The sequence below is a fragment of the Dama dama genome, chromosome 13, assembly GCF_033118175.1.
Source record: "Dama dama isolate Ldn47 chromosome 13, ASM3311817v1, whole genome shotgun sequence".
Taxonomy (NCBI): Eukaryota; Metazoa; Chordata; class Mammalia; order Artiodactyla; family Cervidae; genus Dama; species Dama dama.
In genome coordinates, this window is record NC_083693.1 from 53,414,554 (window position 1) to 53,440,176 (window position 25,623).

The following is a 25,623-nucleotide window of genomic DNA, read 5'->3' on the forward strand; positions in this document are numbered from 1 at the left end:
TCACTTATTTTAGCTTTGTCAACTTCAAGCTTTTTGTTTGCTCCCATGTTCCTTTGACAAAACCCCCTAATTGTGTGTTTTTTCAAGTTCTTCCTTACTTCTGGCACTGCAAAATTCATTGCTGGTACAACATTTTTTTTTAAAAACTAAAAACATAGCTGATTAGGTAGGCTGCTTCAGTTTTCTTTGAAGGAAAAATGTGCTATCTGCTTTTTTGATTATTGAGGACAATGAAAAGGAAAGGGTAGTATTTTTTGTACGTTTACTTCATTTCTCAAAATCAAGTAATATTTATTTCTGCCACATAGTGTAATGATTTTACGCAGTCACCTTTGATTTTTTTTTCCCCGGGGGTTAATCTGTTTGTGGTTTGCCTGTTTTGGAGGATCAGCATGTGTTTTGGATGTTCTTTTTTCCTTTTCTCTCTTCTTAGCAGTGGAGTATGAAGGGTCCAAGTCAAAGGAGAAACTGAAGTAAAAGTGTTCTCTTGTTCAGAGTGGCTCTCCTTTTCCTGTGTCTCAAGTGTTCCAACAGGAGCTATTTCCCAACTGATAACACTAGTTACTTCCAAAGGGAATAGTTATATAGAATGTTGGTTTTCATTATGATACATTTGTGTAGTGTTAGAATTTTTTAAAATAATGAGCTTATATTTCTTTTATAATCTGGAAAATAATAAAGGTTTATTTTTAGAGTCAGTGGAAATGCAAAGAAAAGAAACTTACCCTTTCTGTGGTTTGAAATGCTTTAGAACTTAACTTTTTTCCACACTTGATATACTGAACACTGTTGGTTATTTTGCATGAGTTTTGTTTGGCTCTATCTGTGCTTTTTCACTAGTTTAGCTGTATTAGTGAAACTGGCACATCTGCACACTTTATGTAACTGCAAGATTATATTTAGATTTAAAGATTACTTGAAATTCTGTGATGATTGTCTCAAGTATGTAAGGCTTCTCTTTAGCAAAGTTATAAATACTTTATATGTAGAGACCTTTCTTCATGTATTTCTCATAAAAAGACAGTGATTTTGGTGTGTTGCTGTAAGGGAATAGGTAGGAATCTTTCCCACTGGTTCTTTGTTTTGCTGCTTTTCCATGCTGTCCTGAGATTTGTTTTCTTTTTTATTTATAGCCACTGATTTTTCTGTTCCACACCTGCTGAACCTTAACACCCCGAGATTACTTACCCTTTGTGTCCTTCCTCTCTTCTTTAACTCTCCAACATTTACTTGCCAACTCAAGGAAAGTGTTTTCCAGATTTTCATGGGATATGGCTTGGTCTCAAAATGAAAGTGCTCCGTGGCCACTTACCTAAGTGCTTTCAGGCTCCAGAAGGAAACAACTCCCCTCTCTTTATTTCTCCAACTCCCCCCGCTGCCCCCTGCCAAAAAAAAAAAAAAAAAATCTGAAAGTTTAAGCTGTTGCTACCTCACTTAAAAATTAAGATATTCCAAGATTTAATAGTAGAAAGAATAAGTAAAATATTGATAGAGCTTTATTTACATTTATTTGTGTCACTTTAGAAACCATAAAATGTGTCCTTTTGTCCTTTCCATGTGTTCTTATTTTTATGTCAGTACAGCACACACAGAACAACCAAACATTTATATAACTCAAAACCAAAGAAGTTTGTTTTACTATAACATTTGTTTGATAAATTTTAAATACAGCACCCTCCCTGCACCTGGATATGTTCACCAGCTCAAAAATTTTCTTAAACCCCATCCTTTTAGGATTTTTGTGCAGGCTTCATCACACAGGCATGATCCATCATCATAGAATCAATTTCTGGCTCCTCTTGCCCTCCTAGAGGATGGAAGTGGGCTGGGGCTGAAAATTTCAAGCTTCTAAACACGGCTTGGTCTTTCTGGTGACCAGCCCCTATCCTGAAGCACTCTAGGAACCTACCTCATGAGAATAAAAGATGCATCTAACACCCTGGAAATTCCAAGGGATTTAGAAGCTCTGTTTCAAGAACTGGGATCAGAGACCAAAGATTAGAACAAAAGATGACCTTAGTACCTTTATCACCTAGGAAATTATAAGGGTTTTTGGAGCTCTGTGACAGGAACCAAGGGCAGAGAGCAATATATAATTTCTCATTTTACAAAGAGTAGAGGAAATTGAGGCAGGACAGTAAGGCAAGGAGTATAGGAACAGGGTGGTATCTGAAGGGGGAATGAGGTGTGTGGTCAGGTAGGAGAGGATCCAGATGAAGGGTTGAAGCTGACGGTGTAAGAGAAAGGAGTGAATGGCAGTGTAGAGTACTTGAGAGAGTAGAAAGCGATAGGGTTCAACTCATAAATGGAGGAATTAGCCAAAACAGGAGGTATGGAGGGAAGGAGAATACAGTGTATGCAGCAGATATTTCCCAAAAGAGGATCTATTGTGTGACTATGGAACTTTTATTCACAGAGTATTTTGAAGGACTAGTATGTCCTTCATGCCATACTTGGGGAGTATATACTTCATACTATACTTGGGGAGATACCACCCTAAAACATAACTGTCTTTTGAACTTTCTAAGGCCTCAGTTACTGTTCACTTGTTACACAAGAAGCTGTAACAGATACTCAAAATTGTTTCCTTTTTTTTCTTAGTGTATTTTAATCCTGAATTCTTTTTAGAGTAAGTTAAGAGTAATTTTAAATAGTGAAATGCTCTTTGTACTTTCTTAAGATTAGTCTACAAGAGCAAAGAAATTATATTAATATAGATTTACATTTTATCCACTTTTGCTTGATTCTTGTCATTAATAACATAGATTTTAGTGTAAAGATGTTCTTTTGGTAGAATTCATTTTGTATTGAGGTTAAAAAAAAATTTACCTTGAAAATAAAGTTAGAACATCCTAAAGTTTTTTTTTTCTAATTGAATTGGTTCATTAAATTCTGAACCACTAAATCTTGAGCTTTGTAGTTCATAAATAGTATCTGTTATCTCCTTTAATCTGGCAACCACAAAAAGCTTCCTGCAGAGAAACAACTTACATTGTAGCATTTTACTTGCTTACCTTTCTCCTTTTTCATTTTTTTTCTTCCACCCTAAACCTTTGTTAAAGGTGATGCTCATGCCACATGATCATGTTACTGGAAAGTAACGTTGGGAGATTTGTGAAAGAAAGGAGAAAAAAAAAAGTTTTCTACTGAAAAAGAAATGGGTCAATAGACCGCAAGATCTAATGTTGAATTCTGTGCACACACTAAAGGCCTATGTCAAGACTCCTGCCTTCTTAGTCACCAAGTTATTTCTTTAATAAATCACATTCTAATCACTTTATGACTTTAGTATATGTTTTAGAGCATGGAGTAGTGATACCAAACTCGTTTACTCTATCCCCACTGATTCCAATTATATTAATCAGAATGTTGTAATCATTTTATTCCTCAAATATTCATCAGAGTTTCCTTAAGGCCCTGTACAGAGTGTATCCAAAGTACAAAGGTGAAAGAGGCATAGTCTCTTTCCTGAAGGATTTTATAGTCTCCTAGGGGAAATAAGAGAAAAAGATAAATGTCTACAGACAGAATACAATCAGTGTGTTAATTGTACCAGTAACTCTGCATAGAAACTGCAAGTAACATTTCTTAGATTTTTCCTAATTGTTCAAACTACTCTTTCTGTCCAGTTACTCAGAAGTAGTAAACATTTATGGTGTTTCTAGTTTATTTACAATATTGTTAATATTGTTTTTCTTAGTTTTAGCTAACACTAAGAATTTCACACATGCCAGAAACTACTCTGAGTACCGTACATACATTATCTCATTTAATCCTCATAAGAGTCTTATTATTTTCACCTTGCAGATGGAGAAACTGAGGGTTAGAGAATTCAAGAAACTTGCCTTTGATAAATTTACAACCAGTAAATGTCAGATTTGAGCTGCAGCCCTAGGCTCTCTAATGCCAGAGACTTATCTTAATGACTCTATTACATTCTCTCTCTAGGGACCTTACCAATACATCTCTTTTAACAGAGGAAAACAGCTTCAGAATTGAAAGGAAAGCCATCAGCAGTGTCTGTTCACTTATTTTAATTAGCTGTTGACATGATCTTAAAACAGAAAATAGTCTGCCGATGTGTTCAAACTTGTTGTCACCGTGGTTGTGTGTCCTTGTATGCACAGCTTCTTTAGTGTGGCTCTTTGTTCTCACTCTCCATAGCTCACCTTTGGAATCCTCTCTAGGCAGTTCCCCCATCTCTTTGCCTGCCCCACCCCTCAGAAGGTCCTCTTTCTCCCCCTACATCGTTCTCGTCTGTGTGCTTTCCAAGCAGCCTGCTTTCATCCCTGTCATAGCATCAGTCATATGATTGAATTGTCTAAGTTTTTTAATAGAAGGGACTGTTCTTCATTTTAGAAATCTCAATGTCCAACACAGTGTCTGGCCTGTGGTGAGTATGCGAAAACAGTTGAATGGATGTTTGACTCAAGTGTTTTGAAGCTTATGCAAAACACTCTGGAAGCCACCTCACATCACTTTGATAGTGGTGCTTATGGGGGACAATGTACCTTTTGGTTCTCCACGGTTTCTGGTGAATAACAAGAGCTTTTCATATCCCTGAAGCCTTGAGGTCATAGATGGCAGAGGAGGGAGGGAATGCTGCTAGTGAATTCTCTCAGTGGGTCGGAGGACCCTGGTGTTCTGCTTCCTTCCCTCCCCAGTGAGAACAGGGCCATGCTCTAGAGTGAGGGGTAAGATAGTGTCAAACATGCAATCTCAGAGTCTGTCAGTAGCTCACTGTTGACTGATTGGGATCTCTGACAGGTACTGGCCAGGTCTACACTGTTCGGGCCCATAGTTTTTTAATGCAACTTCATATCCCCACCAATCAGTGTCAAGTTTGAACCTTTGTAGCTCATTGTGGGGATCATTCCTGAGTGTTTACCCCTAACATAAAATCCCTCTCTTCTTTATCATAAGTTTGTAGACTAGCAGTACCATCATCTATCAGATGGCAGGAAAACTGTGCCCCTTCCCCCACCATTTATTGACTAGATGACTCTAAGTAAGACAGCGGAGCTTCTTTGGGCCTCAATCCTCTCCTTTTGAAAGTGAGAGTCCTGAGTTTTTTGTGTTCCTGAGACTATGGAACTAAACTGGACTATTTCTCAAGGTCCATTCCCTATCCATTTTAAGATACATAATTTATATGAATTACTTATCAGTGTGCCATTGTTCACTGAGAGGGTTGATCAGAAGATTTTTCCCTTCAGAGATTATATATTTGCCATTTGTTTGCCATTTAGCAGTGCTCAAATTCTAACACGTGAATGTATTGCATTTAGTGTGTTGATTTTTAACCCCTAAGGTTTCCTGGTATTAATATCACATGGAGGCCTCTTATGGTGATTGTTTTTCTTTTATTTTTTTCTTTAGGGATAAGGACCTAATATGTTAAGCAAGAATATACTGCCAGACTATTTACCTAAGGACACCTAGCACCTTTGGGGCATGTTACATCAATCAATACATGAGATAAAGGCTGAAATATTTTTGTGTAGACCCTTCAACTCTCTCTCAAAAAAAGTTCTTGAGCATTATATAAAAGCCCTTATAATTTTACTTTACCAGAAGCCTTACTTCCTGAAAACAGAAATCAGATTTTAAGAGTTAAGAACTATAGTCATCAGGAAAAAGTATCTCCTTCAGTATTACCGTAAATACATAAATAGATCATTGTCCTGTTCTCCACCAAGAAAGAAATGCAAAGTATACAACATTTTAACAGTGAGAGTATCTCTTAATGGGCTCCTAACCCCCCCAACTCTATCCTTATTCTACTGTTCCATACAACTGCAACCTTCCTGTTAGTTTTTTTTTTTTTTTTTAACATTTTATTATGAAAATTTTAAAAGTACATCAAAGTTTAAAGAATTTTATAGTGGATATCTACATATTCAACTCTTTGATTCTACTATTACCGTTTTACTATATTTTTTTCATTAGGTGTCTGTTGTTCTGTCTTATGTCCATTCATAAGTTTATGTGGACTTTTTCTGCATTTCAAAATAGATTACAGATATCTATATTTATACCTATTCTCTCTTGATCAGTATTTTCTTTTCTGCCAAAACTGACTGAACTCTAGTGTGTAGGCATAACCACTTCTGACTGACTCATGCAAGGCTTTACCCATATCACAAGCCTTTTCCTACAGTGCTGTTGGCCTGTATGAAGTGGTTTTCACAGAGTAGACCAGTGACATTCTAGAGGGACATTCTAATCAGCACTGTCCAATAGAAATATAATGTTATTTAAAATCTTCTAGTAGCCACATTAAAAATGTTAAAAGTGAAAAGTTCACCTGTTTGGTAAAATAACTTTAGCTTTTTTTTTAACCCATTGTAATCTAAAATATCATTTCAACATGTAATTAATACTTTAGTAATTACTAATGAAATATTTTATATTCTATTTATATAGTAATTTTCATGGAAATCCAGTACATCTCAATTCTGATTAGTTCTATTTCAAGTGCTCAGTAGTAACTTGTAGCCAATATGTTGGACAGCATAGTTCTAGACTTTCAAACTTAATGGGTATACCATTCCTCCTCATAAATTTCCAATGTCTGAAAGTGCTGACATAGCAGTCAAATTTTCCTAATGAATGTGAAAGAAGTAGTGATATTCACCACAGCAAACCCTAATTATACCCTTTCGTGTTGAGGCCATTTTTATTCTTCATTTCCTTGTCAGAAACTTCCCATTTTTTCTCTTTCAATCACTTTTCATCTACACTGAGAGTTGGGTTATATTCCCTATACCAATATCGAGTGTATTTTATTACTTTTCTGCTGCCCTTCTAATTTCAGGCTTTACCAGTTTGTCTTCTCTCATTTTTTGCTAGAACACTCTTTCTAGAACAGGTAAGATCTTTAAATTTCACTTGTAAAAATTAAAACTACATGCTAGTGTTAAAATATTAATGAGTCCAGTTATAAAAATTAAAAGTTGATCTATGGTGGAATTGTTCTGTATCCTGATTGCAGTATTAATTAAAAGCTGTAAAATTGTGTATGTGCACCTGTATGCATGCATACACACACATGCACAAATGAAGAAATTGACTAGTTGTTATGAATTGAAGTTTTTACTTTATTAGCTAGAAGAAAGACTTTTGTCTGAGTAACTGGAAAGATGTTCCTATTTATGAAGAGTAAAGGGTCTCTTATTTATTTGTCAGAAGACAGCTATATGCTTTTTTTCACCACTCACAGAATGTTTTTAATTTTGGACCATGAAGATGCTTCATCTCATTCTCTGATTTCAGTTAGTGTATTTTATCCAGAAAGTGGATAAGGAGAAGCCACAGGTCAAACAAAATATATCTGATTTCAGATACATCTGGGTGGTTTTTATTTTTAACTTTTAGCTTCTAGTTATGTGTTGACCAGCACATAGCAAAAATTTAGATTGGGAATTTGGCAAGGGTAGCAAAAATAACTAGTAATTCTGACAATGACACAATTTTGGAGGAAGAGGCTCATGTTAATAAGTATTAATTGTCTTGAAAAATCTACATATGTGACTAGCTAGAAATACCTTAAGTGTTGCCTAATTCAGGTGTTGGATAAATAGATTGATTTGAATCCCTGGAAGACTAAGACATGCCTACTGAGTTTTTGATAAAAGGAGCAAAACAGTTCATCTCCTCCAGTTTTCTTCAGCAGAGCAAGTCACACACTGTAGGCTTCACGACCACATCACATTGCATCTTTTTTTTTGGTAAAAATATGGAACGCTTCACGAATGTGTGTGTCATCATTGCACAGGGGCTATGCAAATCTTCTCTGTATCATTCCAATTTTAGTATATGTACTGCCAAAGTGAACACTCACATTACATCTTAATAGGACTGGCTCAGATGCCACCATGAAACTGATCAGCATTTTTAGTGGATGTATAACACTGACAAGATTATTTTTTAATGTTTTTCTTAGATAATCATTTTATTCATGCCTTGCAATCACCTTATTCATTTACTTGTTTTTGTTTACTAACAGTTTCCCACCTACCAAGAATATAAGTTCCATGAGAATAGGGACCTTACCCCTTTTGTTCACTGCTGTATTCTGAGCACTTAAAACCATGCCTTGCACATAATGACTGCTCAGTAAATATTGTCAAAATAATGAGTGATTATCTTTATAGATTCATCAGTAGACAACTATCAGCCAAGAGAAAATATCGCCAGGGCATCTTCTCTGTATACTTTAAAGACTGTCAGTGCTGTTGATGATAAAAGCTACACCTCATCCTTTTCACTTATCAAAATATTCATTTGTTTCTTTTGTCAATCATCTTTTGATGATGAGGAAAACACAGGGTATTTCAAAGAATACTGTCTGTCAGTGAAGCAGGGTACTATTTCAGATCTAGGAGTAGGAAAATGATAAAAGCCAAAATAACAATACCTATATTACTTTGGGAAAAGCCAAAATAGCAATACCTGTAGTATTTTATATTTTGGGAAAGAGTTATGTACTGTTTCAGAAGAAGAAGGTATTATCAATAGACAAATGTCTATTATCAATAGACAAATGCAGAAGTTGTGAAGTTTTATAAATTCTTATTCTGATTTGTGTCAAGCAATAGGCAAGAATGGACATGTCTTTCTAAAACAATACTTTTAAATGGATGGGTGCCTAGACTGCCTAATGAGTATAGGCCTTCATACTTACTAAAGATTAGAAGAGTTATTATTTTTTGTCTTTAAAAAAATTTGTTGACTAAAAGATGGAAAGATCAGAAAAAATAAACTCTGGTTAGGATCTGAAGTGGGGCTCTGTTCCCAACTCTGCTGCTACCTCCCTTTGTGATCTTGGGTCCCCAGTTCCCTTGTTTATAAAATGAGAAGACCAGGCTTAATAATCTTTAAAGACTCTCAGCTCTAAAAACTTAATGATTCCATCAGGCTCCCCATGAACAGCAATGTCTTTCTTCCAAAAGAGAGTGCTGTGGTTTTTCTGAGTGCTCTAGCATTTTCTTGAGAGGAACTGAAGAGAGGTGCAATCTCAGCTTAATTTCCTGTCTTTAGACTTTCTACTTTCGAGAAATACTGATTCCTTAAATTTATTTAGTTGTTTAGTTGAGGTGATATAAACTAATTCTGATATTTTGATGTTATTGATACCTTTAAAAGCTTTTTTTAATATGTTGATTCAGAAAAATCTGGCAAATAAAATTTCTAAGAAAAAAATAAAAAATACACAATCTCACCATTCGGTATTAACATTTTGGTGTATTTCTGGGTTTTTTTTGGTATCATTCAATTTTTCCCATATCTATAGCTAGAGAGAATGGGAGAGGGAGTAGAGATTTTATTTTGCTTTTGGCTTTTCCCATCTGGTGAGACTTTTTATAGAATTTGTTTTGGGAACTGTTGTTTATATAGCCACATTCTTATTCAATATTTAGGTTGTTTCTGTATTTTAATATTAAAAACAGTGATGTGAAGAATATCTTGGATGTGAATCTATGACATAATAGGTTCAGCTTTCTGAATCAAAAGCTATAAACATTTTAAGGTTCTTGATACATTTGTCAAATTGCTTTCCTGAAATATAGGCATTTTGATCAAATCATATATGGAATCATGCAATGTGTGACTTCTTATCTCTGGCTTCTTTCTCTTTTTTTAAATTCAAGTATAATTGACATATAACACCATAGTTTAAGGTGTACTTAATGATTGGATACTTGTATACACTGTGAAATGATCACCGCAATTGGCTTCTTTTAATTAGCGTGTTTTCAAGGTTTATCCATGTTGTAGCATGTATCAGTACTTCATTTCTTTTTATCATCAAATAATATGCCATTGTATAGATATACCACATTTTGTTTATACATTTATCAATTATATTATTTTCACTTTTGGGTTATTATGAATAACAATTGTATGAATATTTGTGTACAGACTTTTGTGTGGATATGTATTTTTGTTTCTCTTGGCTGCGTATCTAGAAATTGAATTGCCAAGTCATATGGTAACTCTTTGTTTAATCATTTGAGGAACTATCAGACTGTTTTCCAAAGTGACCACACCATTTTACATTCCCACTAGTAAATATATAAGGATTCTAATTTCTCCATATTCTCACTCACAGTTGTTACTGTCTTAGACATCTTAGTGGGTGTAAAGTGGTATCGCATTGTGGTTTTGATTTGCCCTGTTGGCTAATGATGTTGATCATCTCTTAATAGGCTTATCTATTTGCTTATCTTCTTTGAAGAAATGGCTATTCAGATCTTTTGCCCATGTTTAAATTGGGTTAATTTTATTATTGAGTTGTAAGAATATTTTTCATATATTTTGGATACTGAACCTTTATCAGATATAGAACTGGTAAAAATTTTCTCCCATTCTATGGTTCTTTTTACTTTCTTAATGTGTCCTTGAGACTACAAAAATTTTGAATGTTGATAATGTCCAATTTATCTAATTTTTTTCTCTTGTTTTTGTATCTTAAGAAACCATTGCCTAATCTAATATCATAAAATTTGTGGCTTGTTTTCTACAGTTTTATAGTTTCAGCTCTTACATTTAATTTAGATCTTTGATCAGTTTGAACTGATTTTTATATATGGCATAAAGTATGGACCTAACTTCATTCTTTAGTTTATAGATATTCAGTTGTCTGGCATAATTTGTTGATAAATCAATTCTTTCCCCAATTTAATTGCCTTAGAACTCTTTTTAAAAAACAGTTGACCACACCCTCCCCCTCACCCCCGCCCTCCCCAGATCAATTGACCACAAAAGTGAAGGTTTGGATCTGGACCTTCAGTTCTGTTTAATTGATTTTTATGTTTATTATGAGGCCAGTACCATACAGTCTCGATTGCTGTAGCTTTGTAGTAGATTTTGAAATTGGCAAGTATAAGTCCTCCAGCTTTTTCTTTTTCAAGATTGTTTTGCCTATTCTGAGTCCATGTGAATTTTTAGAATCAGCTTGTCAGTTTCTACAAAGAAGCCATCTGAGATTTTGATAGGGATTGTATTGAATCTAGATATTTTTAGGTGTTTTAAAAAATAAATGATGAGGCTGACATTTTTATATGTTTGTTAACAGGTTTTTGAATTCCTATCATTTCTGTAAGTTCATATGTTTATGCTTTTTTCTATTGGGCTTATTAATATTTATTTACTTTGTATATGAAGTGAAAAGCAAAGGAGAAAAGGAAAGATATTCCATTTGAATGCAGAGTTCCAAAGAATAGCCAGGAGAGATAAGAAAGCCTTCCTCAGCAATCAATGCAAAGAAATAGAGGAAAACAACAGAATGGGAAAGACTAGAGATCTCTTCAAGAAAATTAGAGATACCAAGGGACCATTTCATGCAAAGATGAGTTCGATAAAGGACAGAAATGGTATGGACCTAACAGAAGCAGAAGATATTAAGAAGAGGTGGCAAGAATACACAGAAGAACTGTACAAAAAAGGTCTTTGTGACCCAGATAATCATAATGGTGTGATCACTCACCTAGAGCCAGACATCCTGGAATGTAAAGTCAAGTGGGCCTTAGAAAGCATCACTACAAACAAAGCTAGTGGAGGTGATGGAATTCCAGTTGAGCTATCCTGAAAGATGATGCTGTGAAAGTGCTGCACTCAATATGCCAGCAAATTTGGAAAACTCAGCAGTGGCCACAGGACTGGAAAAGGTCAGTTTTCATTCCAATCCCTAAGAAAGGCAATCCCAAAGAATGCTCAGACTACCGCACAATTGCACTTATCTCACATGCTAGTAAAGTAATGCTCAAAATTCTCCAAGCCAGGCTTCAGCAATACGTGAACCGAGAACTTCCAGATGTTCAAGCTGGTTTTAGAAAAGGCAAAGGAACCAGAGATCAAATTGCCAATATCCGCTGGATCATTGAAAAAGCAAGAGAGTTCCAGAAATACATCTATTTCTGCTTTATTGACTACATCAAAGCCTTTGACTGTGTGGATCACAATAAACTGGAAAATTCTGAAGGAGATGGGAATACCAGACTACCTGACCTGCCTCTTGAGAAACCTGTATGCAGGTCAGCAAGCCACAGTTAAAACTAGACATGGAACAACAGACTGATTCCAAATAGGAAAAGGAGTACATCAAGGCTGTATATTGTCACCCTGCTTATTTAACTTATATGCAGAGTACATCATGAGAAACGCGGGGCTGGAAGAAGCACAAGCTGGAATCAAGATTGCTGGGAGAAATATCAATAACCTCAGATATGCAGATGACACCACCCTTATGGCAGAAAGTGAAGAGGAACTTAAAAAGCCTCTTGATGAAAGTGAAAGAGGAGAGTGAAAAAGTTGGCTTAAAGCTTAACATTCAAGCTGCGCAGGCGGACTCGCGGCTGCTGGACATTTCAGCAACTCGATGGCCTCCCCAAAGAAGAAGCTCCAAGGTCTTGTTGCTGCAACCATCACGCCGATGACTGAGCATGGAGAAATCAACTTTTCAGTCATTGGTCGGTATGTGGACTATCTTGTAGAGGAACAGGGAGTGAAGAATGTCTTCGTGAACGGCACGACAGGAGAAGGCCTATCACTGAGCATCTCGGAGCGCTGCCGGGTCGCGGAGGAGTGGGTGACGAAGGGGAGGAACAAGTTGGATCAGATAGTAATTCATGTGGGAGCCTTGAGCTTGAAGGAGTCACAAGAACTGGCCCAACATGCAGCAGAAATAGGAGCCGATGGCATCGCTGTCATTGCACCTTTCTTTCTCAAGCTGTGGAACAAAGATGCCCTGATTAATTTCCTGAAAGAGGTGGCTGCCGCCGCCCCTGCATTACCATTTTACTATCATCACATCCCTGCCTTGACCTGGGTAAAGATTCGTGCTGAGGAGTTGTTGGATGGGATTCAGGATGAGATCCCCAGCTTCCAAGGGCTGAAATTCAGTGACACAGATCTCTTAGACTTCGGGCAGTGTGTGGATCAGAATCGCCAGCGACAGTTTGCTTTCCTTTTTGGGGTGGATGAGCAACTGTTAAGTGCTCTGGTGATGGGAGCAACTGGAGCGGTGGGCAGTACCTATAACTACCTGGGAAAAAAGACAAAGCAGATGTTGGAGGCTTTTGAACGAAAGGACTTCTCTTCAGCTCTGAGCCATCAGTTTTGTATTCAAAGATTTATCAACTTCGTGGTCAAACTAGGTTTTGGAGTGTCGCAGACCAAAGCCATCATGACCCTTGTCTCTGGGATTCCAATGGGCCCACCCCGCCTTCCACTACAGAAAGCCTCCAGGGAGTTTACTGATAATGCAGAAGCTAAACTGAAAAGCCTAGATTTCCTTTCTTGTACTGATTTAAAGGGTGGAGACATGGAAGCTTGTAGCTAGTGTCTATCAAATCAGGGTGTGTACATTGAAATATAGTGTACCTGAATACTGCATTTATTTCTCAAAGCCTTTTTAAACTCAACCTTCCTAGCAAATGAAATCTTACATCAGTCAACAAGTATTTAAATACCTACTATGATCTTTTAAAAGTTTTAATTTGTAAAAGGGCAAAAACTTCAAAAGGAGTCATAGCCCTAAATCATTCAATATTTCACAAAATTTTTGTAGAGAAAGGTTTGCATATATGGATGAGATCAAATCAAGAGGAAAACTGTACTTGATTAATTCCATTTGCCTTCGGGAGCTCCCATTATCTTAATTCCTGGTTCTTAATTCTATTTTAAAGTTTTCTAATTTTAAACCACCACAATATACTTTCATTTTAATAAATATTCATTTGTAATCTAGGACAACTCTGAGTGATTGCATTTAGGCAGATATTCTAACTGTAATGGCAGATTAATACAATGTAACTCAACTATGCACAACTATTAACATATCAGTTCACTTGGCTGCTCAGTCTAACCCTAGTATATCTGCTTTCAGATTAATTACAGTATCACAATTTTCCCCAAAAACTTTGGGTTAGGTGAAGACTTGCTTCAGTTACTATAACTAAAGGGCTATTTGGGTGGTTTTCACATAACAAAGGAGAGGCTTTCCCCAAAGATGAATTCATGTCTTTACTTGCTGCTGTAGAGAACTTCTCAAAGCCCAGAGTTTCGAAGAACCAAAGATCTCTCTGCTCTGGGCACCACAACTTCCCCCTTTCCTCACCGGGGACAAAGTGTCCCCCAGCAGTGCGCTGAATTATTGGAAGTGAAAACCAGAGTCCCTTCTGCAGTGAGCCCAGCAGCTACTTACTTTCATTTTCCAGTCGCATTTTCAAGCAGTCACTTTTCAGTGATAAAAGGTTTAGGGAGGACCCAAAGATCTCACTTTAACGTTCCCTACATACCCTCTTTACTTTTTTCTTTCTCTGGAATGTAAACTGGCTGCTCAGCCACCTCTGTGACAAACCCAGGTGCGTGATTTCTAGCAACAATGTCTATTGTGATTTTAAACTTGATTATCCCATCTAGTAACTACCTAGCGTTTTATTTTGTTTCCTATCTGATTAGTCTGCAGAGGAGAAGTGTTTGAAATTCATATCCGTTTACTCTGGTTTTTAATTTTTAAAATTAACAAGAAAACTTGTTCAAAATGAGAATTCGAAATGAACAATGGATTCAGATATCTTTGCTAACCCTTTTTAAAATTGGTTGGGTAGGCAACAGTTGTTATATTTATATCTCCTCCCTCCTTTTACTGACTCAATGGACATGAATGTGAGCAAACTCCAGGATACAGTGGTGGACAGAGGAACCTGGCATGCTGCAGTCCATGGGGTCACAAAGCGTCAGATATGACTTAGTGACTCAACAACAACAATAGCACTCCTTTTTTGCCCAGGAATAACACATACTTTTTTTTTTTTTCATGTTTCTGTCTTCTTTGGGAAGAAGGTATCTGAATTTGAAATTGAACCACAGTGGCTTATGTGAACTTATATTCTACCTCATTGAAACTTCTCTGTATAGCTGTTAACTTCCTAAATGAAGAAAAGTGAGGTTTTTGTTAGTGTTTGTTTCTGAGGATGTCATATCCCTATTTAATGATACTAAGGCCAAATTAATTTTTCAGTGAAAATAAATATTGGATATCCACTAAAAAAAAAAAAAAAAAGCTTAACATTCAGAAAACTAAGATCATGGTATCTGGTCCCATCACCTCATGGGAAATAGATGGGGAGACAGTGGAAACAGTATCAGACTTTATTTTTTTGGGCTCCAAAATCACTGCAGATGGTGACTGCAGCCATGAAATTAAAAGACGCTTGCTCCTTGGAAGGAAGGTTATGACCAACCTAGAGAGCATATTAAAAAGCAGAGACATTACTTTGGCAGCAAAGGTCCATCTGGTCAAGGCTATGGTTTTTCCAGTGGTCATGTATGGATGTGAGAGTTGGACTGTGAAGAAAGCTGATCACCAAAAAATTGATGCTTTTGAACTGTGGTGTTGGAGAAGACTCTTGAGAGTCCCTTGGACTTCAAGGAGATCCAACCAGTCCATCCTAAAGGATATCAGTCCTGGGTATTCATTGGAAGGACTGATGCTGAAGCTGAAACTCCAGTACTTTGGCCACCTCATGCGAAGAGTTGACTCATTGGAAAAGACCCTGATGATGGGAGGGATTAGGGGCAGGAGGAGAAGGGGACGACAGAGGATGAGATGGCTGGATGGCATCACCGACTCGATGGACATGAGTTTGTGTAGGCTCTGGGAGTTGGTGATGGACAGGGAGGCCTGGTGTGCTGCGATTCATGGGTTCACAAAGAGTCGGACACGAGTGAGCAACTGAACTGAACTGAACTTTGTATGCACTCTTTGTAAATTAACTAATTGGCCCTTATGATATTTATTGTAGATATTTTCCCAATTTGCCTTTTAATGTTGCTTAGGGCTTCCCTGGTGGCTCAGATAGTAAAGAATCCTCCTGCAATGCAGGAGACCTGTGTTCAAACCTAGGGTCAGGAAGATCCCCTGGAGAAGGGAATGGCTACCCACTCCAGTCTTCTTGCCCAGAGAATTCCATGGACAGAAGAGCCTGGCGGGCTACAGTCCATGGGGATGCAAAGAGCTGGACATGACTGAGCAACTAACACTTCACTTTTTTTTCATGAACTTTGGTATATAGAAATTTTGAGTTTTTTAAGAAGTCAGGTCATTTTTTCCCTTTTTTTTTTTTTTTTTTAATTTAGAAAATCTTGCTTCTTCCTGAATTTATTCTTAGTAAAGCAAGTGAACCTTGGCCACCTTGGTCCAGAAAGCCAGGTTAGTTAAACAATTTAAAGTTAGATTATTACATTTTTAAACTCACTTATTCTTAAAATATGTGTAATAGACCTGTTAGTATAAAAAAACAAATTTTAAAATAATTTATAATACATCAATCTGTCTTAATCCCTTGGGTTTTTTTGTGTTATTTTTGTTTTCCCACAAACCTCACCAAAATATCTTGCTATTATTTGCAATATTTACTATGATAAAAGAGTATTCTATGCACATTCCTGTCATTGTGCATTCAGCACAACAATGTAACTTCAAGTTCTTACATCTAGCCTCCTTTGGGAAGAGTATATTCTTGATTCTCCTGTTTCTACTTTTATTTTTTGGGTTTTTTTGTTTGTTTTGTTTTTTTTTCCCTGTTTCTACTTTTAATTCTGAAATAAAGACTTTCATTTGGCTTTCTTTTCTTATGCTCTCTTCTTCTTTCCATGCATTGGAAACTGTAAAAAGAAGAGTAGTTATTCTTCTCTCTACTCACCCCCCACCCCACTGCAGCCTTTTCTTTCTCATTCTCTTTTTTTTCCTCTATTTCTCTTGTTCTTTCCTTTTGCTTCTCATTCTAATTGGCCAGCTTTGAGCTACAGAGTTTCTTCTTTTTTGTGTACTGAATTAACCCACTACCCCTTTCATCTTCATCCTTTTTTTAAAAAAATTAACTTTTATTGACTTATAGTTGATTTATAATGTTTCAGGTATATAGCAAAGTGATTCATTTATATGTATGTATATTCTTTTTCAGATTATTTTCCATTATAGATTATTACAAGATACTGAATATCATTCCCTGTTCTGTATAGTAGGTGCTTGGTGGTTGTGTATTTTATATATAGTAATGTGTATCTGTTAATGCCAAATTCCTAATTTATCCCTCACCCTTCTTTACCCTTTGGTAACCATAAGTTCGTTTTCTATGTCTGTGAGTCTGTTTCTATTTTGCAAGTTCATTTGTATCATATTTTAGATTCCACATATAAATGATATCATGTGATACTTGTCTTTTTTTTTGTCTGACTTAACTTCACTTAGTATAATTTCTAGGTCCATCATCTGTTGACTTTTCATCTTCATTCTAACTCACTTTCTAAAACATATCATTCCTGGTTCTACCTTAACAACGAGTGTTGGTACTGCTGACATTTTAGGCCAGATAATTCTTTGTTGTGGGGTTATGTGATTCGTTGTAGGATGTTTATCAGGATCCCTGGCCTCTCCCCAGTTAAATGCCAGTAGCATTCCCTCCCCAGCTTTCTCAGTTGTGAATACCAGTGTCTGTAGACATTGCCAGATATCATGGGGCAAAACCATCCCTCAGTTAAGAATTCTGTAATTGACAAAGCAAACCAACTATTCTATTTCCAAAATGTGAATTCCTATCTCATCCATATTTTCTTCACTACCTTTTCTTACCTATTCCCTAAACTAGAACCAAATAAAATTCTTCCTTTCTACCCATTAAATCTATAACTTGATGCTCTATCAGAAGCATCCCTTATATTAGCCGTAGCATACATTTTGGCATTATGTACTTGACCCATGAGCGATCATTTATTAATTGAGTGACCTTACATCTCTCTGATAACTTCATCTATAAAAGGAGGATAAATACCTACTCATTGGATTTTTTTTAATTTAATTTTTTTTAACACCAAAAGCATTTTGTATTGGGGTATAGCCAATTAAAAGTGTTGTGATAGTTTGAGGTGAACAGTGAAGGGATTCAGCCATATATATACATGCATCCATTCTCCACCAAATCCCCTCTCCCATCTAGATTGGCACATTAACATTGAGCAGAATTCCATGTGCTATACAATCGGTTTTTGCTTATTGTCCATTTTAAATATAGTAGTGTGTATATAACCTTTCCAAAGTCCTTAACTATCCCTTCCCCCTTGGCAACCATGAGTTTGCTTTCTAAGTCTGTGAGTCTCTTTCCATCTGTAAGTAAGTTCATTTGTATCATTTCTTTTTAGGTTCCACATTTAAGGCATGTCCTATGATATTTCTTCTCTGTCTGACTTACTTCACTTAGTATGACACTCTCTAGGTCAATCCATGTTGCTGCAAATGGTCTTATTTCATCCTTTTTAGTGGCTGCCTACTCATTGAATTTTAATGAGAATTAAATAAAAGAATGGGCTTCCCTGGTGGTTCAGTGGTAAAGAATCAATTAAGAGTAGATGTATCACCATCATCACTACTCCATTGCTTACATCCTCTATTGAGCTGACTTTGAGATGGCACATAGGCATATCTCAAAAATTGTCCCTGATTCCACCACGCTATTCTTTCAAGCTAAAACTAGTCCCTCCCTCCTTGGAATCCCTTGGAAAAGTATTTTCTCTTTTTCTTGTAGCACTTGGCACTCTTTACCTTATGTTATAGTTATTAATGTACATGTCTTTTCTTTACCACTTGTCATTCTACTCCTTACAGTTTTCAGTGTGTCTTTCACCCTCATAGTCCATCCAACACATTCTCACATAGTACAGTAGTATTAAATATTTTGAATAAATAAGTTTAGAAACTGAACTGGTGAACAAGCTCAGGTGTTATTGAGTTCAAATTCTACAGGCCAATACATTCAAGAGGCAAGGTTTTGGGGCCAGGAATAGCAACTTTATTGGGAAAGCCAGCAGACTGCGAAGATAGTGGACTGGTGGCCCCAAAACCATTTGCCCAAGTGTCAGTGCTAGTTCTTTTTCAGAACAGAGAGAAGGGTAAAGAAGTAAAGCAAAAACAAACAAACAAAAAAAAACAGTAAGTTGTTGCAAATATTTCCTGGTTCTGGCCAGACTTTAGAGGGGATGTGCTAATTTTTTCTTTCTTGCAGCCCTTCACAGGTGGGCCTGGCCAGGATGTTTCCTGTGAACTTAAACAAAGATTTTAGTTTAACATAGGCATGGGAGGCAGGGTTCCCAGAAATGGACCATTATATATACTTTAAGCTACAGGCAACATCCTTTTAGGGATGGCAGCAAAAGCAATAGAATACAGAGGTTAATGTAAAAGAAACAAATACAATAAGGATTTAGATTTGTTCTTCCCTATTACAAGGGTAGCTTATTCTAACACCAGCAGAATAGTAACGTGGGAGACAGGATGACAGACTGGTTAAGAGTTCAGACCATAGTTAATGGGGTTTGGATCTACCATGTATTATCTGTATGCAACCCAACTCTTACCATATACTGAACTGTTCAATAAAATAGTTTTGTGATCAGCAAATAAAACTTCAGTGGAAAAAAAAATTCCTTTTTATCCAAAGTATTTTGTCTTATAAAAGTAATTTAGAGATGTAAATAACACTCTTTGGTGCCATACAATCAAGATGTATCCCTTTGTTTTAGTTGTACTGTCCCCCTTTTTAATTAACCACTAGGAAATAGGTATGAAATTGGAACTTCGTTATTTTGGAATACTTACATTTTCTTCAAGAACTCGTGAAGTACTACTCATAGACTTTTCTAAGCCCCTTTTGTAAATTAACAGCAAATTAAGGATAGAGTGAGATGGACCTATAGTGACATTTTTTTCTACAAAGTGACATAAAGCATACATGAAAGCTAGGGCCTACATTTGAAAGTGTTTAGACTCTGGGTGTAAACAGATTCTAACATTTGAAAGTGTTTTCTACATTTGAAAAGTGTTTTGTGGCCATTCAGAAGATAGTTTGGATCCTACCTGCATAATTTGGCTCAGCTACCATTTCCTATGTGACCATGACATTACGAATGGGGTCCACATCTAACAGCACCCTACATGTTAGACACAGCCTCATGTATTTTCTAGAGACAGGCTGGTACTATGAATTTTATAATACCACAGTGAATTTACTGGTGAATTTATGTATGCTTACTTGCTTGTATCAAAATGTATCTTCTTTTGTCTACTGCCTAGAAAGTAGAGGTATCAGTTTCTAGAAACACTGCAGAAAAACTTTCCTAAGTGGTGGCTTTCCACATGGACCCTGTTATTATTACTTTTTTCCACTAGGCAGGAAGTGACTAGAACAAAGATTCTTAGATTTAGAAGATCTTACAAGTCTACTTGTCTGAGTTCCCCCTGCCTCTGTCTTCTGTGACTGCCTTATCTGTCTCCTGGCTTCTTTCCTTCTGTCTCTTACAAGGTTATTAGATGCAGGACTCACCTGGATAATTCAGAATGATGTCATCTCAGAGATCCTTAGCTTGATTACACTTGAAATTTATTCCCAAATAAGATCTCATTCACCGATTAAGGCCATGGATATGTCTTTCTGAGGCTCACTGTTCAGTAGTGCACCCCCAGTCTTGCTCCACATTCTGCCAGGTTCACTTTACAGCATGCTAACAAATTGTGAAACATTGATAAGTATTTGGTGATAAGTATTTGGTGATAAGTATTTTGATATGCTGATGTGTTAAAAAGCAAGAGAGTTCCAGAAAAACATCTACCTGTGCTTTATTGACTACGCCAAAGCCTTTGACTATGTGGCTCACAACAAACTGTGGAAAATTCTTATAAAGAGATGGGACTACCAGACCACCAGACCTGCCTCCTGAGAAATCCATATGCAGGTCAAGAAGCAACAGTTAGAACTGGACATGGAACAACACACTGGTTCCAAATCGGGAAAGGAGTACATCAAGGCTGTGTATTGTCACCCTGCTTATTTAACTTATATGCAGAGTGCATCATGCGAAATGCCGGACTGGATGAAGCACAAGCTGAAATCAGTATTGCCAGGAGAAATATCAATAACCTCAGATATGCAGATGACACCACCCTTACGGCAGAAAGTGAAGAACTAAGAGCCTCTTGATGCAAGTGAAAGAGGAGAGTGGAAAAGTTGGCTTAAAATTCAACATTCAGAAAACTAAGATTATGGCATCTGGTCCCATCACTTCATAGCAAATAAATGGGGAAACAATGGAAACAGAGACTTTATTTTGGGGGGCTCCAAAATCACTGCAGATGGTGACTGCAGCCATGAAATTAAAAGACGCTTATTCCTTAGAAGAAAAGCTATCACCAACCTAGATAGCATATTAAAAAGCAGAGACATTACTTTGCCAGCAAAGGTCCATCTAGTCAAAGCTGTGGTTTTTCCAGTAGTCATGTATGGACGTGAGAGTTGGACTATATATAAAGAAAGCTGAGTGCTGAAGAATAATGCTTTTGAACTGTGGTGTTGGAGAAGAGTCTTGAGAGTTCCTTGGACTGCAAGGGGATCAAACCAGTCCATCCTAAAGGAAATCAGTCCTGAATATTCATTGGAAGGACTAATGCCGAAGCTGAAACTCCAATACTTTGGCCACCTGATGTGAAGAACTGACTCATTGGAAAAGACCCTGATGCTGGGAAAGATTGAAAGCAGGAGGAGAAGGGGATGACAGAGGATGAGATGGTTGGATGGCATCACCAACTCGATGGACATGAGTTTTAGGAAGTTCCAGGCATTGGTGATGGAAAGGGAAGCTTGGTGTGCTATAGTCCATGGGGTCGCACAGAGTCAGACATTGCTGAGTACTGAACTGAACTGTATGTATTAAATGCTAAGGCAGAGAAGGAACACCTAGATTAGTAGTGAAGAAGTGATATCTAAAGTGAAAACAAAAGATCAAAAGGAAGGAGAGAGGAAGGAGGTGGCTAGATTAGTGTTCCGAGGAGCACCCATACTCACTTCCTGTTTTAGAGCCACACCTCCTACAGGAGAAATCAGAAATGGCACCTGAGCGTTCCTCTTGTTGCTCCCTAGCAAGTAGGGGCAGGTGTGAGCCTGGGGTGAAGAGAATGAGTCACTCATCCCAGCTACAACATTTCAGGGAATGCCAGAAAACCTTAGTAATTAAGGACTATTTTAGTGCAGTATTTTTAAGAGTTACAATTAATGTAAAAAATCCATGAAGAAAATAACAAAAATTTAAAGAAAGAAGGATCAGTACTATTGATTTTCTCTTTTGTCTCAGGCACCAATACAGTTTGACATTGTTGTTGTTCTTTGTTGTTCATTTGCTAAGTTGTGTCAGACTATGTGACCCCGTGGACTGCAGCATGCCAGGCTTCCCTGTCCTTCACTGTCTCCAAGTTTACTTAAAACTCATGTCCATTGAGTCGATGTTGCTATTTAACCATCTCATCCTCTATTGTCCCTTTATCTTGTCCTCAGTCTTTCCCAGCATCAGGGTCTTTTCCAATGAGTTGGCTCTTCACATCAGTTGGCCAAAGTGTTGGAGCTCCAACTTCAGCATCAGTCCTTCCAATGAATATTCCGGGTTGATTTCCTTTAGGAATAACTGATTTGATCACCTTGCTGTCTAAGGGACTCTGAAGAGTTTTCTCCAGCACTACAGTTCAAAAGCATCAATTCTTCAGCATGGCACTGTTTTGTGACTTTCTTTAAATTTTAATATTTCATTCGTCATAGATTTTTGCATCAATTTTGACTTTTAAAAATACTGCATTAACATACTACTTATCTTGATTAGTGAGTTTTTTGGTGCCCCTTTATATTGTGTGTTCAAGGCTAATCAGTTCCTCAGTCACTTCACCCGGGTCCCAGCCCTGTAACTTAAGACGCACACACACACACCATGCTTAGCCCGTTGCACAGTCTCTCCTGGGGCTTGACTTTAGAGGGTGTAAAGACAGAGATGTGGTTAGAAATATCATACAGCAGTGGCAGTGGACATCTGTATTCTACTCCGTTGTGACTGTGTGATGTGCGTGCTCAGGCACACCTCTGGAGGCTGTCCCAGAGGCCTTGTGTAACGCCCCTCCTGTGCCATGATCTTGGTCATGTACTACTGTGGCCCCCTGTTGGTCTTGCTCCTTTTCTGAGCTGGTGGTGTTGTGTTCAGAATCCATATTCCCTTCCTTTTTGAAAATCACAATCATCTTTGTTTATCTCCAGACTTCTATCCTCCCTGCTTTAGAGAAAACCAGTAATGGTTGAATGATTGTATGTGTATGTTTTCTTGGTACCTTAGGATGAAATTCAGCCAGGGCTGGAGAAATGAACTCACTGGAGAGAACTTTTTTCACTCACTCCCCCTTTCTCATTCAGCCTTTGACCAGAATTTCCAGCTTGAACATAGTTTTGAACATTTATTATTTTTAGTCATCATTTCATAATACTGTACTGTCGAAACATAAATAAAATGACTTTTTTTGCTGTCTATAACTTAAAAATAATAATAACAGCTAGTCATTGGCCCTGAATATGTGAACAGCAGAGATTAATGAGTTCCAGACTCAGGATTTCACAAGTGCCAGAGGCATCCATGGAGGAAACAACAGTGTTTACCAAGAAACAGCTGGAAGATTTAGAGACATTATTCAGTAAGAACTTATGTCCAAACTCCAGCCTTGGGAAAGAATGGTCCCCAAGCTGTCATATATCCAGCAGTAACTACAAGTCTGGTTCAGGAACTTCATAGCAAAACTCAGAAAATAAAAATTCAAACATATTTGGTAAAAGCAACAAGAAGCTTAACAATAACAATTACCTAAGGGAGAGGTCAAGAGAAATATTGATACTCCTCACTAGATTCACTGATGAGGCCTGTCCTGACTCCCTGACTTCTATAGAGCATTTGGCACCCTCAGTCCAACTTAGCATGACCCTATTATTTACTATTTTTAAAAATTTATTAGTATTATTTCTAGGTTGTCCTGGGTCTCCGTTGCTGCACCTCCAACCCACATCTCCATCTAATCTGTGAACACTTTGACATTTACTCTCTCCGATTGTGAGGTCCTCACATGTGAAAGATTTCCTTCCTTGGCTGTTACAAAGTCCAAGCAAGCAAGCACTTGTCACTCCTTCATCACCTACAGTTTCCTCCCTGTCAGTCCTGAATAGCAGTTTTCTCTGTCATTTCCTCTGCTTTCTGAGAAATTGTCAATATGGTATCAATTTATCAGGTGTTCTACTTTTACCAGAATGAAACCTCTCCCCAGTGCCGGGAGAGGTGACATTTCCCGTTACTGCTGTACGTTGTATCTGTTTTGTAATCTGTATTAGGAAAGCATCATTGTGTGTCGACCACAAAAGCATCATTAGAATAGAACATACCTTTCCAGTGTCGTGGGTCTCCCTGACACTTGCCTCCTTGTGTTAACCTTTCAAGTTTACTTTTCTTATTATTCATGTTCTAGAGATTGTTAATTAGGAACGAGGCCATAGCCTGCTCTCTACTTGATATTTTTGTTGATAAATTCTCTACTATAGTATTCTTTAGGTGTCATATCAGCACCTCTATGTTGGAGCTCTTCTTGATTTTACGTTATTTTATTGAGACTTCTTGGGGGCTTCTCAGGTGGTGCAGTGGTAAAGAATCCACCTGCCAGTGCAGGAGATGTAAGTTCAATCCCTGGGCCAGGAAGATCCCCTGGAGGAGGGCATGGCAATCCACTCCATTATGTTTGCCTGGAAAATTCCATGGATGGGGGAGCCTGGCAGGCTACAGTCCATGGGATTGCAGAGTTGGACAGGACTGAATGGCTGAACACACTGAGACTTCAAACACCACCCAATCATCTGCATTAATGCTTCCTGTCATATACCTAATATGAAATGATATATATCCTCTTTTCCCTCTCATTTCCTGTGGGGCGTGGCAAATTTGGAGGAAATGAACACTTAGGAAACTTGATCAAGAGTTGTACTATTTCCTGGATAATTGTCTTTTAACTTGCATTATAGAGGCAGAGGTAGAAATCATACAGGGGAAAAGAAAAAGAAGGGCAGAAAATAAAGTCAAAGCAGAGCTTCTAAAATAGAGAACTTTGAAAGTTTTGCCTAGTGTTATCATGATATCTGGGGACCTTCTCACTCATGGGGGCCAAACTTTTTCTTAAATCAGATGAAATCTCAACTATTTACAACAGATTTTATTTTGCAAACATTTAACACTGTGAGACATATATCAAAGGTGCTTTATAAATGATATTTCAGTATATTGGTTATTTAATCCTCATAACAAATCCTCCTGTCAAAGAAGAGCTAGTACTAGTTTCCATTTTATAGCTGAGAAAACTGAGACTTAGGTAACATCTCTAAGGTCACATAGCTAGTAAGTAAACGAGCTGAAATTAGAATTCAAGAAATCTTACTTTGAGTCTAGTGCCCTAAACACTGTATAATGCAACCTTTCCAATTTATTTTCTTCCTAAAATTCCAATGGAGAAAAATGTTACAGCCTATATCAGAAAATACCTGATGAGCATGAAACGTTATTTAAAAAACAAACCAATTAAGGACTTTGTCGTCTGTGTAATGCGTTGATCTTTGTAGTTGTAACTTCCCCCAAAGCTGCTAGTTACAGTAATGTTCCTCCCTGTTGTGTGTTGTCTGTTTGTTTCTCCCACGTGTATCCCAACTTTCAAATGACATGGTTTATCTA

General features: G+C 37.3%; 2 protein-coding genes and 1 non-coding gene across 4 annotated transcripts in view; 2 read left to right on the forward strand and 1 right to left on the reverse strand.

Moving 5' to 3' along the window:
* The window catches only part of PRORP (protein only RNase P catalytic subunit), a 127,815-nt gene that overhangs the window by 67,492 nt on the left and 34,700 nt on the right, over window positions 1-25,623 (forward strand). The gene's annotated exons all lie outside the window — the stretch shown is intronic.
* Window positions 7,733-7,839, reverse strand: LOC133068548 (U6 spliceosomal RNA). The gene has a single exon (XR_009695527.1). It is a non-coding gene; the product is annotated as a U6 spliceosomal RNA (small nuclear RNA).
* LOC133068107 (N-acetylneuraminate lyase-like) lies at window positions 12,344-14,823 on the forward strand. Its single transcript, XM_061159159.1, has one exon. It carries the CDS (start codon window positions 12,383-12,385, stop codon window positions 13,343-13,345), a length of 963 nt encoding a protein of 320 aa, XP_061015142.1. The 5' UTR covers window positions 12,344-12,382; the 3' UTR covers window positions 13,346-14,823.

Coding starts and splice junctions, on each gene's coding strand:
- LOC133068107 (XM_061159159.1), top strand. CDS start 12,383: ATGGCCTCCCCAAAGAAGAAGCTCCAAGGTCTTGTTGCTGCAACCATC.